Below are 13,630 nucleotides of genomic sequence, written 5' to 3'. Positions count from 1 at the left end.
CTCTGAGCCACATCCTGTTTTCAGTTAACTGATCTCATATGGGGGAAATTTACCACAGGAAATCTCTCTAGTTTGGAAAGTACCAAAACCTTATCTTTAGTTTCTTTGTGTAATTCAGCACCTTTGGAGACAGGGGTGCAGCAGAATCACAGAAACTTTCAAAAAGTCTCAAAGCCAGAGGAAAGGAGTGAGGTAAGGGCACAGGGAAGAGGTGGAGCTGCCACTTCATCCCTGAACCTGACCCTGTGGTCATTCTAAAATTAACATCTTACACCTCTTTGTACCCCCAAAGTTGGAAAAACCACATCCAGAAATCTTTCAGTTTCTGAAAGAGGTTTTAACTCACATCCTGGCAGAAACCGCCTGGGCCAAATTAACTTAGGATGAATTTTAACAACCCAAACAAGGGCAAATGTGTCAGGCCAAGGCCTCACTGGGGCTGTGTCACACTTTCCTCTTAGCTTTGAGTTAACACCCAGCCCTGATGATCTGAACTGCAGATCTCCATCAGATCAGCCCAGAGAGGAGGGAAGTGGAGCTGAGGTGTCTGTTGTGTCTGTCTGTGCACACCCAGCAGGGGAAGGTGCCAGACTCAGGCAAACGCTGTGTGAGGAATCCCTCAGCAGCCACACACCCACAGAAGCTGCGCTGGTGCCTCCTGCCAGGGCTGCCAGGGCAGCGGTGCACAGCCAGCCAAGCACCCAGGGAAACACCTCTGCTTTTCATTGTCGGTGCTCAGCAGGGCCTCACCCCCGGGGATATTCCCCACAAGGAAGGGTGAACAGATTTGCATGTACAACTCTTTTTCTGACTGAATCCTCTGTCAGAACTAGAGAGGGTGGCAGGCCGTGTCAGGGCTGAAGAGAATCTCCTGCTGATAATGAAACTTTGCTTTGTAGAAGCTCCCCTGCACTCTAAGAAGGCTTTGCAGCCATTGCTGAGCTCCTGTGTTTCCCTGCTGTGCCATCCCGGGCTGCGTTGGCGGCTGAGCCCCAGCGGGGCTGCCCCGCCGAGGTTTCCCGGAGGCTCCGGCGGCTCGGGGCTCCCGCACCGGGCAGGGGCTGCCCCGAGCAGCCGGGGCCGTACGGGGATGTCGGGCTCGGGGCGGGCAGGGCTGTCAGGGCACCATGGCACACCCGGCACGGCTGCGCTTGCAGGAACCGGCCGCCACATTCTCCATTTCGGCGGCCCGGGGGAATTCGCCCGGCGGGGCCTTTGCCCGCGCAGTTCCCGTGCCCGCGGCCGGGACGGCGCCGCTGCCCCGAGCAGGGGAAGCTCCGCTCCCGCCGGCCCCGGGGCGCGGCTCGGGCTCCCCGCTCCTCCCGGCCGGAGCGAGGCAGCATCGCCGACAGCCGGCCCAGCCCCCGGCCGCGGCCCCGGTACCGCAGTGAGAGCCCGGTACCCGCGGTGAGAGCCCGGTACCCGCGATGAGAGCCCGGTACCCGCGGTGAGCGCCCCGGTACCCACGGTGAGAGCCCCGGTACCCGCGGTGAGCGGCCCCCGGTATCCCCGGTGAGCGGCCCAGTACCCGCGGTGAGCGCCCCGGTACCCGCGGTGAGCGCCCCGGTACCCGCGGTGAGAGCCCCGGTACCCGCGGTGAGCGCCTGCCAGGGCCCGGCGGGCTCAGGTACGGGAGAGGCGGGGATGCGGGGAGAGATGGAGGGGAGCGGGAGGGATGGAGGGATGGAGAGGAGCGGGAGGGATGGAGAGGAGCGGGAGGGATGGAGAGCACCGGGAGGGATGGAGGGGAGCGGGAGGGATGGAGAGGAGCAGGAGGGGTGGAGAGCACCGGGAGGGATGGAGGGGAGCGGGAGGGATGGAGAGCACCGGGAGGGGTGGAGAGCACCGGGAGGGAGAGCACCGGGAGGGATGGAGAGCACCGGGAGGGAGAGCACCGGGAGGGATGGAGAGCACCGGGAGGGATGGAGAGCACCGGGAGGGATGGAGGGGAGCGGGCCCCGCTGCGGGGAACCGCCCGCGGCCCCCGGACACACGGGCCCGGTGCCCGAACCGCGCCCCGAGAGCGCCCGGAGGGCAGCGGGGGCTGGCCGGGGCTCCTGGCCGCTCTCGGCCCCAGAGCCGGGGTGGGCTCCGTGCCGGGGCCGCGCTCCGCGGGCCGGGGGAGCCGTGAGCGCCCCGTCCCCCCGGCACCCGCTGGAACCCCTTCGGTTCCATGGCGTTTGTGCTGCCGGCTCTAACTCAGGGCTCTGGCAGGCCGGGCAGCCCCTGCGGTCACTGCCGAGCTCCCGCTCCGATGCTGCAGAGGGAATTGGCCGAGCCACGCCATGGAAAACGCTGCTGGCTCCCAGACAGAGCCTCCAGCCCGGGCTGTGCCCTGCCCATCACGGCGGTCGCACCGCCAGCCCGGCCTGCCCACGGCAGCCTGCAGTCATTTATTTTCAGATTTCTCAGTCAGCGTGACTGCGGGTAATACTGAAACAGGTTATGGTGCATCAGTGCTGTCATGGTGGGAAAAAAAAAGCCTTAATGAAGGGGTTATTATAATCAAACTGCACCGGTTCCCTGCGTGAAAACCTTCCTTGGACTTTCCAAAAAACACCAGAATCAATTTTGGCTGCATTTCCAAAAATATCCCACGGCACAGCAAACCAAACCGAACTGAATGTGCACAACACCTTGGCACATGTGGCTCCAGGTGGGCCTGGCCAGAGCACAGCATCAAGGGCTTGTGGCCTTGGGATTTCCTTTGTCATTTCACCACAAGTCTTATGACTTCGGGAAAGTCACTGTCAACACACCAGCTGCTCAGTTCCTGTGTGCATGAAGTGAAATCACGAATTTTGAGAATTGATGTGGTTGGGGATTTACTGTGCAGAAACAATCCTGTGCGATGAGGACTGATGGGACTGTAGCTCATCTTTCTATAAGCTAAAAACTCTTGAAAGAAAACCCCAACCCACCCTTTTTAGGACACTTTTAGGTCTATTTTTGTGTTGTGTTTGAGGGAAATTTTAAAGGTGCACAGTAATTTCCTGCTGGTGGCAGGTCAAACCCCACAGTGACATTTGGTCGCGCCTGTCACTGCAGACCCAGCCGAGCGCAGCGAGGTGACTGCTCAGCCCTGGGGCTGCTCGGGGGCTCTGCTGCATCCTCCCACATCCCAGTGAGTGTGTGCTGTGTTGGAACACCTGGATTTTCTCTCCTCTCGGCCAGAGCTCGCTGAGATGGCTGAGAGCAGCCCCAGGAGCCTGCAGGACCCCCCCAGCTCTGCCCCCGATGAGAACGAGTTCCCCTTTGGATACCCCACCAGCATCTGTGAGGACGTGCCTGGGCAGAAGTTCCTGTGCAGCAACTGCCACAACATCCTGAAGAAAGCCCTGCAGACACTGTGTGGGCACAGGTACTGCTCTGCCTGCCTCACCTGGATCGTCAGGTAAGTGCTGGGCTGTGCCCAGGGGCTCCCTGGCCTGCTGGCATTCCCTGCTGCCGGAATCTCCATGGGGGCTGCAGGATATTCCCTGCCTCCTCCTTGTTCTGCCATGGGAGTCTCTGAGGCCTGATGGAGTTTTTCTGTCTGTGATAAAATCATTCTGATTTAACCTCGAAGGCTTCCTTGGCACTTCACAGCCCTTTGATAAAGGATGCTATGGGGTTTTGGTGAATATAATGTCATATATATCTGTATCTGTCTGGCCAACATGGGCATTTTCTGTGTTTTAAAAGACTTCAGTTTTCACATTCTCTTTCCTACTTGGAGCTTTTGAATCATTCATGGGATAAATAGCTTTACATCTTTATTCCTATTTATGGTTCAGGCTGCCCTTATTTTCCTGCAATACAGATAAGATTAATGGGCATAGTCCTGATCTTGAACAACAGAAGAGCAAAACTTTTTTGACACCAGTGTTTTTTCAAGAATTGGCCTTTAGTGAACAAGGACTATGGATTCTGAGTGGAAATCACAATTTTCATGGGTTTATTTGTGGCAGTGCCTATACAGAGACCTCCTAAACTGCAGTGCACCGTGGGATTGGTATTTTTTTTTTTTTCTTTTACCAGAAACAATAAAAATGCAATTTGCCAGAAATGTAAAGAGGAAGATCCCAACACTTTAGGTGAGGAAAGCCTATTGGCAGAAGACAGGGTAAGTTGTAGTTCACAGATCATTAATTTATCAATAACCATTCTCTGTAGTCATCATTGGACTGGAGTTCAGAAGGGAATAATATAAAATGCAATAGCAGCTGATAGTTACACATTTTAACTTAAGCTTTAATAACTTGGATTTCCCAGAGTTTTTGATTTTAAAAAGTGTAATGGCAGCCTCAGGACTTTCCAAATCCAGGTTCTGCAATGTAAAATCCCAAAACCTTCCATATGATTAACTTTTTATTGTCTCAAAGTAAGTGGTGCTTTCCTACTTGTAATAATGTGTCTTAACTGTTACTTATTATCCCCAGGAAGTATTTTAATGGATTTTCCAACCTCATGGTTTCTTGTACCCTTCAAACATGAAGCCGAACATAATAATTGATACAAACTATGCCCTGGCCAATGTTTCATCTGTAATTTAATGGTGCAGATCTCTTCTTGTGTGATTTTCCTGGCAAATTGCTGTGTTGTTCTGTATCCCAAATGCAAAGTGGGCCCTAAGGCCCAGTCCCAGCCTGTCCTTTCCCCTCCTCTCTGATTACACGCAGGGATATCAACAGACACATAATTTGTCTACATTTTTGGGGGGAAATGAAAACAAACAGGCAGCTAACAGTGGCATAAAAGCCAAAGTTTAGAAAGCAGCAAAATAATGGATCTGCTGCTGATGCTGAACTTGGTGATATCCCAGAAAAAAACCCCAACTAATTCTCCGTTCTGGAATGAATTTCCCAATGACAGATTTCCTGCACAAATGGGTGCAGCTGAGCCCTTCTGAACTTTGCCTGTCAGTTTGGGGTTTCTCTGCTGTGGGGTTCTCCCCATGTGCCGGGAGTTTCTGCAGGTGCGGTTTGGGAACTGACCCCACCCGGGGCTGCAGATCATTCCCCACAGATGCTGGGTGGATTTTCAGGAGCATTGAGATGTGTTTGTAAATACTTTCCTGCCTCTATTTGTAAAGCTTTCCCCTCCCAGTCCTTGCTCTGTGTTATTCCGTGTGGAATCTGCATTTCTCTGCACTGTGTTTACCTGCAGACCACCCAAAAATGCCTTTAACTGTGGCAGGGCTTCTTCCCGCGCCAGGATCCCTATTTCAGTGCGAGGTGTAATGTTAAAGCGAGCAGTACTTCATCATTACATAACAATTGTACAATTCCTCGTGTTAGAATAACACAGTAATCTCTGTAGTGCAAAGAGCAAACCTCTCTCCCATCTGGTTCAGGTTTTTTTAGCACTCGGTGCCTGCTAAATGGAAGCAGCCCAGATCTGAGCAGTGCTCTCGGTGCAGAGACTCCCAAGTGCTCGCTGCAGCACGTTTAGGAGGTGTTAATGACCCCGATAATGAAATGCATTCATTAAGGGACCCCACAGGCAGGGTCCTGTCGGCACATGGCTGCATGTGAAATATTTCAGGCTCCTGTGAAAAGAAATGCAAAATAAAAGCTGTAGTTGGGTTTATTTTCGGTGAATTAATATCGTGTCAAATAAATTATTTTTGAGTGCTAAGAAATAAATTATTTCATAATTATTTGGGCTTCTACTACACTAAGATTAACTGGGCAGGTTGCAGAGTCTTATGCAATACAGTAATTTTTTTTAAAAATTAAAGATTTATCAAGGTGTGGATTTCTACCACCCTGTTCCTATTCCAAGGATGCATCCAAAAGTGCTTTCTGACCAATGTTTTTTTATTACTTTGTTTTCTTTCCAGGCTTTTGGTGATGCTGCCATTAATAAAGAGATTTCTGAGCTCAGAGTCCACTGTATGACCCCTGGATGCAGCTGGTCTGGTATCATGAAAGATTTTGAAGTATGTTCAAAGAGAGTTTATTCAGATGAATATGGGGTGGGGACAGAGAGGCAATGAAACCAGGGTATCAGCAGACACAAATTAATGCAATTAATTAGAATCAGTGTCAGTATTGTGATTTATACCAGTGTTTTTGTCTAAAAAAGTGCCATTAATCTATGGAGATTAATGTGCCATTAATCTATCCCTGCCCATGGCAGGGGGTTGGGACTGGCTGATTTTTAAGGTTTCTTCCAACCCAAATCATTCTGTGCTTCTGTGATTGACTTTAGTGGGGCTTTGGCCAAATCCAGAACATTCTGAATGAAACTCACATTGCACAAACTTAAATCAGCTTGATATTTTATCCAGTGGTTCCTTGTTATTTAAATGCAAGGCTGCTACAAGCAGGTGGTGACAGGGTAGTTCAGTCTCCAGGACACTGTTCAGGCAATGTCCTTGGCATGTTTTATTGGAGAAATAATTCCCTCCTCTGTCAATGTATTGATTGTATTCATCATTCTTTTCAGACTGATCTCAAATGCCTCAGTTAAAATGTTTATTTAAATGGGCAAGATTTGGCAAATCTGAGTAATGAATACAAGGGAGAGAGCTGGGACCAGGATCATGTTGTTTTTAAGCAAAAGCCCTAAGGGGCTTTTTAAGGGAGACCTCATGTTTGAATTCACCAAATGTAGTTTGCTTTTGGTTTTGGTTTTGAGATTTTTTCAAAATTAATAATTAACAAAAAAAAAAAGCCCCAGTAAAGCTGGTGAATTTTTCACCAGTAATCTCAGTAACTTTGTGGGGTGGGACTTTACCCAAGCTTAGAAGAAATGCAGATCAGAGCCCTGGGCTGCCAGAACAGAGACTATTTATAGATAAATGTGAATATCTATTTATAGATAAATGTGAATGAGCACTTCACAGGTTGCTTTATAACTTTGTACTTCCAGGAGCATCAGAGTTTATGTGAATATGCTTTGATCCCCTGTCACACTGGCTGTGGGCACGTGGTGATGAGGAGGAAGCTGGCAGATCACTTGGAAAATGGATGTGTCAATAATGTGACAGTGTGTCAGCAGTGCCAGTGCAGCCTGGCCAGCTCTGAGTGCCAGGTGAGAACATTTCTCTCTCAAATAAAGGCTTTTTATTGATGCTTTCAATGATCTGTGGTGCCGTTTTCCCATCCTGATTTCGTTGCACCCAGGGAATATTTAATTTTCCTGGGTTTGATCATTTTCCCACTCAAGCTTTGGGGGGAAATGGATGTGATAATGTGCTGGGGATGTGACAAAGGGCCCTGGTGCTCCCCTGGCTTTGGGCAGCCCAGGTTTCAGCTCCTGCCTCAAAATGAGTCCTGGTGTGAGGCAAGAGAAAACCAGAAAAGCACAGACAGCAGCAGGAGGGGATCTTGAAAGTGGCTGAAGTTTGTTCAGACTAAAACTACCCACAAATGTGTAGGGCAGGATTCTGTCAGATATTATTTCTATTAGATCTGACCAGGTGCAAATCTCCAAATTATCAGCAGTGTCCACAGACCAGGAAGATCTCACCCTGAATCTGCCACAAATATCTCAGTGCCCATTCAAACATATCTGCTTTGTATTTTTTTATGTTATTTGCTCAAAACAATGAATATTGTTCCCTCCAAATGATTTCAAGAGGATAATTGCCAGCCTTGCAGTTGGGCACGGTGATTAAAGACCCACAGGAGAGGAGGGTGTGAATATTTCAGAGATGTAAATAGTTCTGAGTGTCCAAAGTGTCACAAATTGGTGCTTTTCAAACACTGAGCTGAGAGCTTTGTAAGGAAAATGAGTCCTCCTGGGGTAGGAATGGGCTGCTCTGCTAAAATCTGCTCCTTGGGCAGTCCTGGCTGCTGAGAATTTTAAACTTTCTGTGCTGAAGGCCACAGACCCACAAGAAAATTCTGTATTTGACCTCAGGCCGTGGAGAAGGCTTCCAAAATGGATTGATAGCACTGGGATTCCAGGTGTGGAGTTGGATTAAAGTGTGGGATATCTCAGGGCGGGAAACAAGCGCCTTCAATCCCGACAGAGGAACAAGTGCCTTCTGCCTCAACAGAGGTAGAAAAAAGAAGCCAAACCAGCATTGCTCATCCTTTAGTGACCTGCAGAGAGAGGAGAACCCAGAGCCAGGCTCATCCTGCCGGTGCTAAACCCAAATCTGAGAGCACCAGGAGGTGGCAACAGGGATTGCTGCCAGCCCTGCTGGGCTGGGGCTGCAGGGGAGCCTGAGCCCAGAGCTCCTTTCCTCCCACTCAGCCACCACCTCTTTGATATTTTGGTTGGGAAACCTTGGTAACCGAGCCGGGGGTTGGCCTTGAGGTGAGGCTTTTTCTCGGCCTCCTTTAGTCCGTGTAGAATTCATTATCTGCTTTAATGAACTGGCACCGGGTTCAGCATTGTGATTATTTGTGGGTATTCTATGTGCCCACAACCCTCTGGGAGAAAATAGTCAATTTTGGGTGCTGCTCTTGCTCTCTTCATTTTATTCATTCAGTTTAAGGTCTGGTGATTTTTTTGTATTGCTCTAGTTTTAAATAAACTTCTCTCCTCTGAAGGAGAGTCCCTCTCCCCCTCAAGAAATTGGTGAGCTGGAGGAGTAAAAGAGCAGAAGAAATGAGTAAGATCACTGGCAAGATAAAAAGTGTTAAAAAATGAGTTAGAGAGTGAGAAAACCCCGTGGCTGCATTTCTGAGAACTGAAAGGGAAACCTCAGAACTGGTGTGCAGGGGAGCTTGTGAGGATGAAAGCCACCCCCTGTGCAGAGTGAGGGGAAAGCTGGCAGTTGCTGTGTGAAATACAGATATTACAGAGCCAGGGGCAGGGATCACTTCACCCTTCCTGCAGGCAGAAAAGGCAGGAAGCTCCTGCGAGTGTGGTGCGTTTTCTGTAGCACATCACGAGGGAGAATTTGGATTCCAGCCTTCAAAGTGCTCATGGCAGGATGCAAGAAGGGTCTGCACATTGAGCAAAGTGTGTGGAGTCAATGCAGGAAGAGTTTATATCTGAGTTATATTTGAATTTGAATTTATATTAGAGTTTCCTGTGCTGTAACCTGTTTATGTTCATATATATATATATATATATATATATATGTATATATTTGAATTTCCTGTTCTGCTGGTCATTGTTGCTTCCTGTTCTGTAACCCCCTGCTTGTCACTGCACGTATGTGAGTGCACATTTTTGTGTGTGTGCACATAACTTGAACCTGGCAACACCTGCACATTGCCAATCTTGCATCCAATATCCCAGGGTGACCTTTAATTCAATAATTAAATAACGTACTGATTTTTTTTTCCTTGTTTTAATGACAGGAGCATTCATGTGAAGGCAGTTTATGCAAGGAACAAAAACCTGTGCAAACAGAAACATCATCAAAGGAAAAGGTGGGTGAAAGATAAAGGAGTGCAATGCAGCTTTATTTCAATTAATAAAATTATCTCTTGTTCATTTAGATTAAATAAACACCTGAGAACACCTTCAGATCCAGCAGTTGTTTCTGGCTGCTCTTTACATCCCAGCAAACCCTGCTGACTGCCTTCCCTCCCCTGCTCCCACAATTACCTTCAATAATTATCCTCCCAATTAACCTTGTAAAATGGGCAAATATTTGTTTCCTCTCATAGCTTGAGTGAGAGCCACCTGACCAGGAGGTGCTTTCAGCATTGCCAGCATCTTTGTCAGGAATTGGCTGCTCCCTGTGCTCATTAAATTGTGTTCTGTCATTCTGAGGTCTGGGAGATGGGCACCTCACTGCCAGGCTGTGTGCAGGACACTTGCTCTCACCACACTCTGAATTGATTTACCATCCATTTCCAAAGCAGCTTGGGCACTGGAAGCTGTGGAATTACCTTGATTTGAATTAATCTGAGCTATAGCTGCTGCGTTTGTGGCTTTTGTAGGGAAATAAAAGAATTCCCTTCAATTGGTTTTGATTATTTCCTCTGCTTTTTTTTTTCCCAACAGAGCCACTCTACATCCTCAGCCAGCAAGGATGGCTGTTGTTTTTCTGAAGTTGGCTGTGCATTTAGGGTGAGTGAAACAGATCCCTTCAGGATGCTCCAAACCCTAGTTTGGACATTCCCTTCAGGGAGGTGTCTCTCAAAACAGAATCAGCACTTCTGCTGCCAGGTGATGGAGCTGCACCTGCACCCTGCAGTTTTCCATCTCCCAAGGTGCTGAAGGGAGGCTGGGGTGGCCATGGAGGGGACAGTGACAGCTTTGTCTCTTCCAGGGAAGCAAAGAGAAGATCCAGGAGCACGAAAAATCCGCGGTGGGAGCCCACATGCTGCTCCTGCTGCAGCACATGAGGCACCTGCAGGGATCCCTGTGCCCCAAGGGCTTCTCCCCACGGCTAGAGCTGAGCTTGAAAAGTGCAGGGAAAAGCACCTGTGAGCTGCAGATGCCAGCAGAGCCAGAGCTGGACTGTTTCCCTGCTTCCTCTGTCCCTGGGGATGAGTCTGTCCTGCAGCAGCTCGTGAGGGAGAAGGTGGTTTCTGAGCTGGAAAATAAGCTGCACGTGTTTGAGAACATTGTGGCAGTGCTCAACAAGGAGGTGGAGAGCTCTAATTTGGAAATCCTGGCCTTCAGGAGACAGAGTGAGCTGGACCAGAACATAATACGGGGCCTTGAGCTGAAGGTAAAAATGACAGCAGGGATTGTCTGGGTGCTTGTTCTGTACACAACAAATGCTGGCACACATCAGGGGAGCTGGGCTAGGGACCAGAACAGGAGTCTGAGCTGTGGAGGGCTCAGTTCTGGACACATATTCCAGGATCCTTTTGTTGTTTGATCCATTTTCAAACGTGGATCTCTAATATTTGTTCTCTAAATCCACGTTTAGGTAGTGAGATAGTCCTGAGAGTGTTGAGTGTTAGTTTGCCTGATCAGACTGTGAGCAGGCAGCAGAGCTGTTTAATTGCCTGATCCTCTCACAGCAACATTTTGCCTGGAGGCCCAAACAACATCTCTGGGTATGTTTTGACATATTGCTGTCACTTAGAAAGGAATCAAAGCAGAGCTCCCAGAACATGAGGACTCCAGAAGGATGCAGCCACCCCTGCAGCACAGCCTGGAGCAGGGGGAGGCTGAGGACTGGATTTTTCTCCCAGATTGCAGAGCTGCACCAGTGCCTGATGCAGAAGGATGCAGGCCTGAGCAGCCTGCACAAGAGCCTGCTGTTCTCTGAGCAAGCCTCCTACGATGGCATCTTCCTCTGGAAAATCACTGAGGTGGGCAGGAAGCTCCAGGACTCTGTGACTGGCAGGACAGTCAGTTTGTACTCCCCAGGTAAAGCACAGGATGGAGATGTGCGTTCACAAACCCCAACCCTTCTGAATCCCCCCCCGCCCATTTCTCCAAAACTCTGCTCCTTTCTGCTCGTGCCACAGCTCCTTAAGCCAAGCTGCTGTTTGTGCAGAGATCTGTAATCCAGGGCATGGGATGTGCTTTTCCAGAGGGCTGTGCTTTAGTCTGGGCTCTCATCCTGCCCTTGGTCCCCAGCACAGCTGCCTGCAGTGGCTCCATCCCTCCCAGCCCTCAGCTGGTGCCTGCTGGCACCACGTGGCTGCAGCTCCTTCCCACGTGGGAAGTAACTGGATTAGGTAAATTACACTTGTGTGGCTAATAAAGGTCATTTTCACCAAGGTTTGAGGCACGAAAAGGATTCCAACCACTAGGTTTTCATTGCTTGTAATCTCCAGGGGGTGCTGATTTGTCTGTTCCCCTTTCTGTGAGAGCAAACCACGTCTGTCACACATTGCCTTTTCCCATATGCCAGAACACACATTATGCCTTATTTTCCCCCCCAAAACAGCTTTACTAATGAAGAGTTCTGATTTTCAGCTTTCTACACTGCAAAGTATGGCTACAAGGTGTGTCTGAGGGTGTACCTGAACGGGGATGGGACAGGGAAAGGAACCCACATGTCCCTGTTCTTCGTTGTCATGAAAGGAGATTACGACGCTTTGCTCCCGTGGCCCTTCAGGCACAAGGTAAGAAGGGAAACCTTTCCACATCTGATCCCAGCCAAAGGTGACTCTTTCCCTGGAGTTTTGTGGAAGCTGAGTGCTTTTCCACATCCCTTTCCAAAGGTGAGGAGCTGCCCTGCAGCCCTGGGTAGTGATTTGTCTCTGACTGGAGTCCCTTGCAGGGAAAGCTGCTCCTGCTGATATTCCAGACTTTGCCAGGCAGGATTTTCACCACCAGAACGTGGTGTTTGGAATATTCCAAACACCTAATTTGGTGCCTGAAGGCATCACAAGGGTGAGGTGAGAGTCCCACTTACAGAGGTGCCACAGATGTCTGATGTGATCCTGGGCTGATTTTTCCCCTAAGTGTGATCTGATAATGGCAACAATGGTTAGGAAAGCAGTGAAACCATGGCAGGGCCTGACCTGTGCTCTGGCACTTGCCTTTGTGGGGTAATAATTCTGTAAACCTTTCCTATAAATAGTTTTACTGCCAGCTAACCGCCAAAAAAATAGAAATCAAAGTTCACAATCCTCACTGTATTAAAAGATTGTAACAGATCTTTCATATTTCAAGCTATAGAACAGTGAGTAAATAAAAGGGGTAATGAGGTGGGGATATTTAGGCTGTATCCTTTACATATTTGTGCATGGGCAGCTGAGCTGTTTCTTCTGATTCCAAAGCACAAAAACAGAATAAATGCAATGACTGTAACCAAACCCAGGGGCTGTTCAAGTTGTCAGGAGAGAGACACTTTGGACTGTGCAGTTCTCTACCAAGGAATAATTCCTTACTTGATTAATTTAATTTCATTTTATGGGTAGCAAAGTTTTAAAAACTTCATCTGGGAGTTCACATGAACCGACCTTGCAGGTTGGAAACCTTTGTTACAGTTTGTATTTAACTATCAATGGAGCATCCAGCTGCTTTTGCAGCACTTCTGTCCCTGGTTTGTTTTCCACCCCAGGAACTCCTCACTGCCACATTCTGTTTTTCAGGTGACGTTTATGCTGCTTGACCAAAACAACAGGGAGCACGTAATCGATGCCTTTCGCCCGGACCTGACTTCTGCTTCCTTCCAGAGGCCAGTGAATGAGATGAATGTGGCCAGTGGCTGCCCCCTGTTCCTGCCCCTGGCCAAGCTGCAGTCCCCCAAACACGCCTACGTGAGGGAGGACACACTTTTCCTCAAGTGCATCATAGAGACAAATTAGCAGCTCCTGAAGCGTGGCTGGCCTTTAAAATAATTAGCTGTGATAAAACATCGCATTTCAAAACCACCCACCCCATAAACAAATGTTTATCAAAGTTTGTTTGGGACGGAACTGGATATTCCGTGTATTTTCCTCTATTCCACCTTTCAAATGTTCTTTCAGGGGTAGAGTACTGGAGTAATTTACCTAAACAGATTATGCTTTTCCTCTCTGTATCACTTTGACAAGTGCTGTATTTATTACAATCATTGATATTTTTCTTATGATTTTATTTATTTCCTAAATAAAACTCACTAACTTAAGAAAGGCTTGGTGTTTTATTTCACTGTCAGATAGGAAATTGAGCAGCTTGGAGATGTTACAGAAACAGCTGAGCTGTGCTACACTTTTCCTTCCTTGCTGTTTCCTTTCCTTCTTTCTGGGGAAAGGGAGATCCTTTTGGAAATGCCCAGAACATCTCTCTCTATTTCCCTCAAACCTGCCTGGCTGGGAGAGCACTTCCAGGCTCTTCA

General features: G+C 48.8%; 1 protein-coding gene across 2 annotated transcripts; it reads left to right on the top strand.

Annotated features, from left to right (window-relative positions):
• The first annotated feature begins 1,360 nt into the window (after positions 1–1,360).
• On the top strand, positions 1,361–13,418 carry TRAF1 (TNF receptor associated factor 1). Of its 2 annotated transcripts, XM_066562856.1 has the most exons (11): positions 1,361–1,627; positions 3,175–3,394; positions 4,021–4,105; positions 5,825–5,923; positions 6,859–7,020; positions 9,249–9,320; positions 9,901–9,966; positions 10,169–10,573; positions 11,046–11,223; positions 11,779–11,927; positions 12,903–13,418. In XM_066562856.1, the coding sequence occupies exons 2-11, from the start codon at positions 3,186–3,188 to the stop codon at positions 13,116–13,118; spliced, it is 1,641 nt and encodes a 546-aa protein (XP_066418953.1). In that variant the 5' UTR covers positions 1,361–1,627; positions 3,175–3,185; the 3' UTR covers positions 13,119–13,418. The 2 variants fall into 2 exon arrangements, with proteins under 2 accessions (XP_066418953.1, XP_066418954.1); XM_066562857.1 differs by lacking the exon at positions 1,361–1,627 and having other exon boundaries at positions 2,602–3,394.
• Positions 13,419–13,630: the final 212 nt, after the last annotated feature.

Source organism: Molothrus aeneus, chromosome 19 (assembly GCF_037042795.1).
Source record: "Molothrus aeneus isolate 106 chromosome 19, BPBGC_Maene_1.0, whole genome shotgun sequence".
Lineage (NCBI taxonomy): Eukaryota > Metazoa > Chordata > Aves > Passeriformes > Icteridae > Molothrus > Molothrus aeneus.
This window is presented reverse-complemented; position numbering and strand designations above follow the sequence as displayed.

Bases quoted from the DNA above. Each gene is read 5' to 3' on its own strand.
- TRAF1 (XM_066562856.1), top strand. From the start codon at position 3,186: ATGGCTGAGAGCAGCCCCAGGAGCCTGCAGGACCCCCCCAGCTCTGCC. The intron at 3,395-4,020 runs GTAAGTGCTGGG...TTCTTTTACCAG, and splicing joins TGCCTCACCTGGATCGTCAG to AAACAATAAAAATGCAATTT. The intron at 11,224-11,778 runs GTAAAGCACAGG...TCTGATTTTCAG, and splicing joins AGTCAGTTTGTACTCCCCAG to CTTTCTACACTGCAAAGTAT.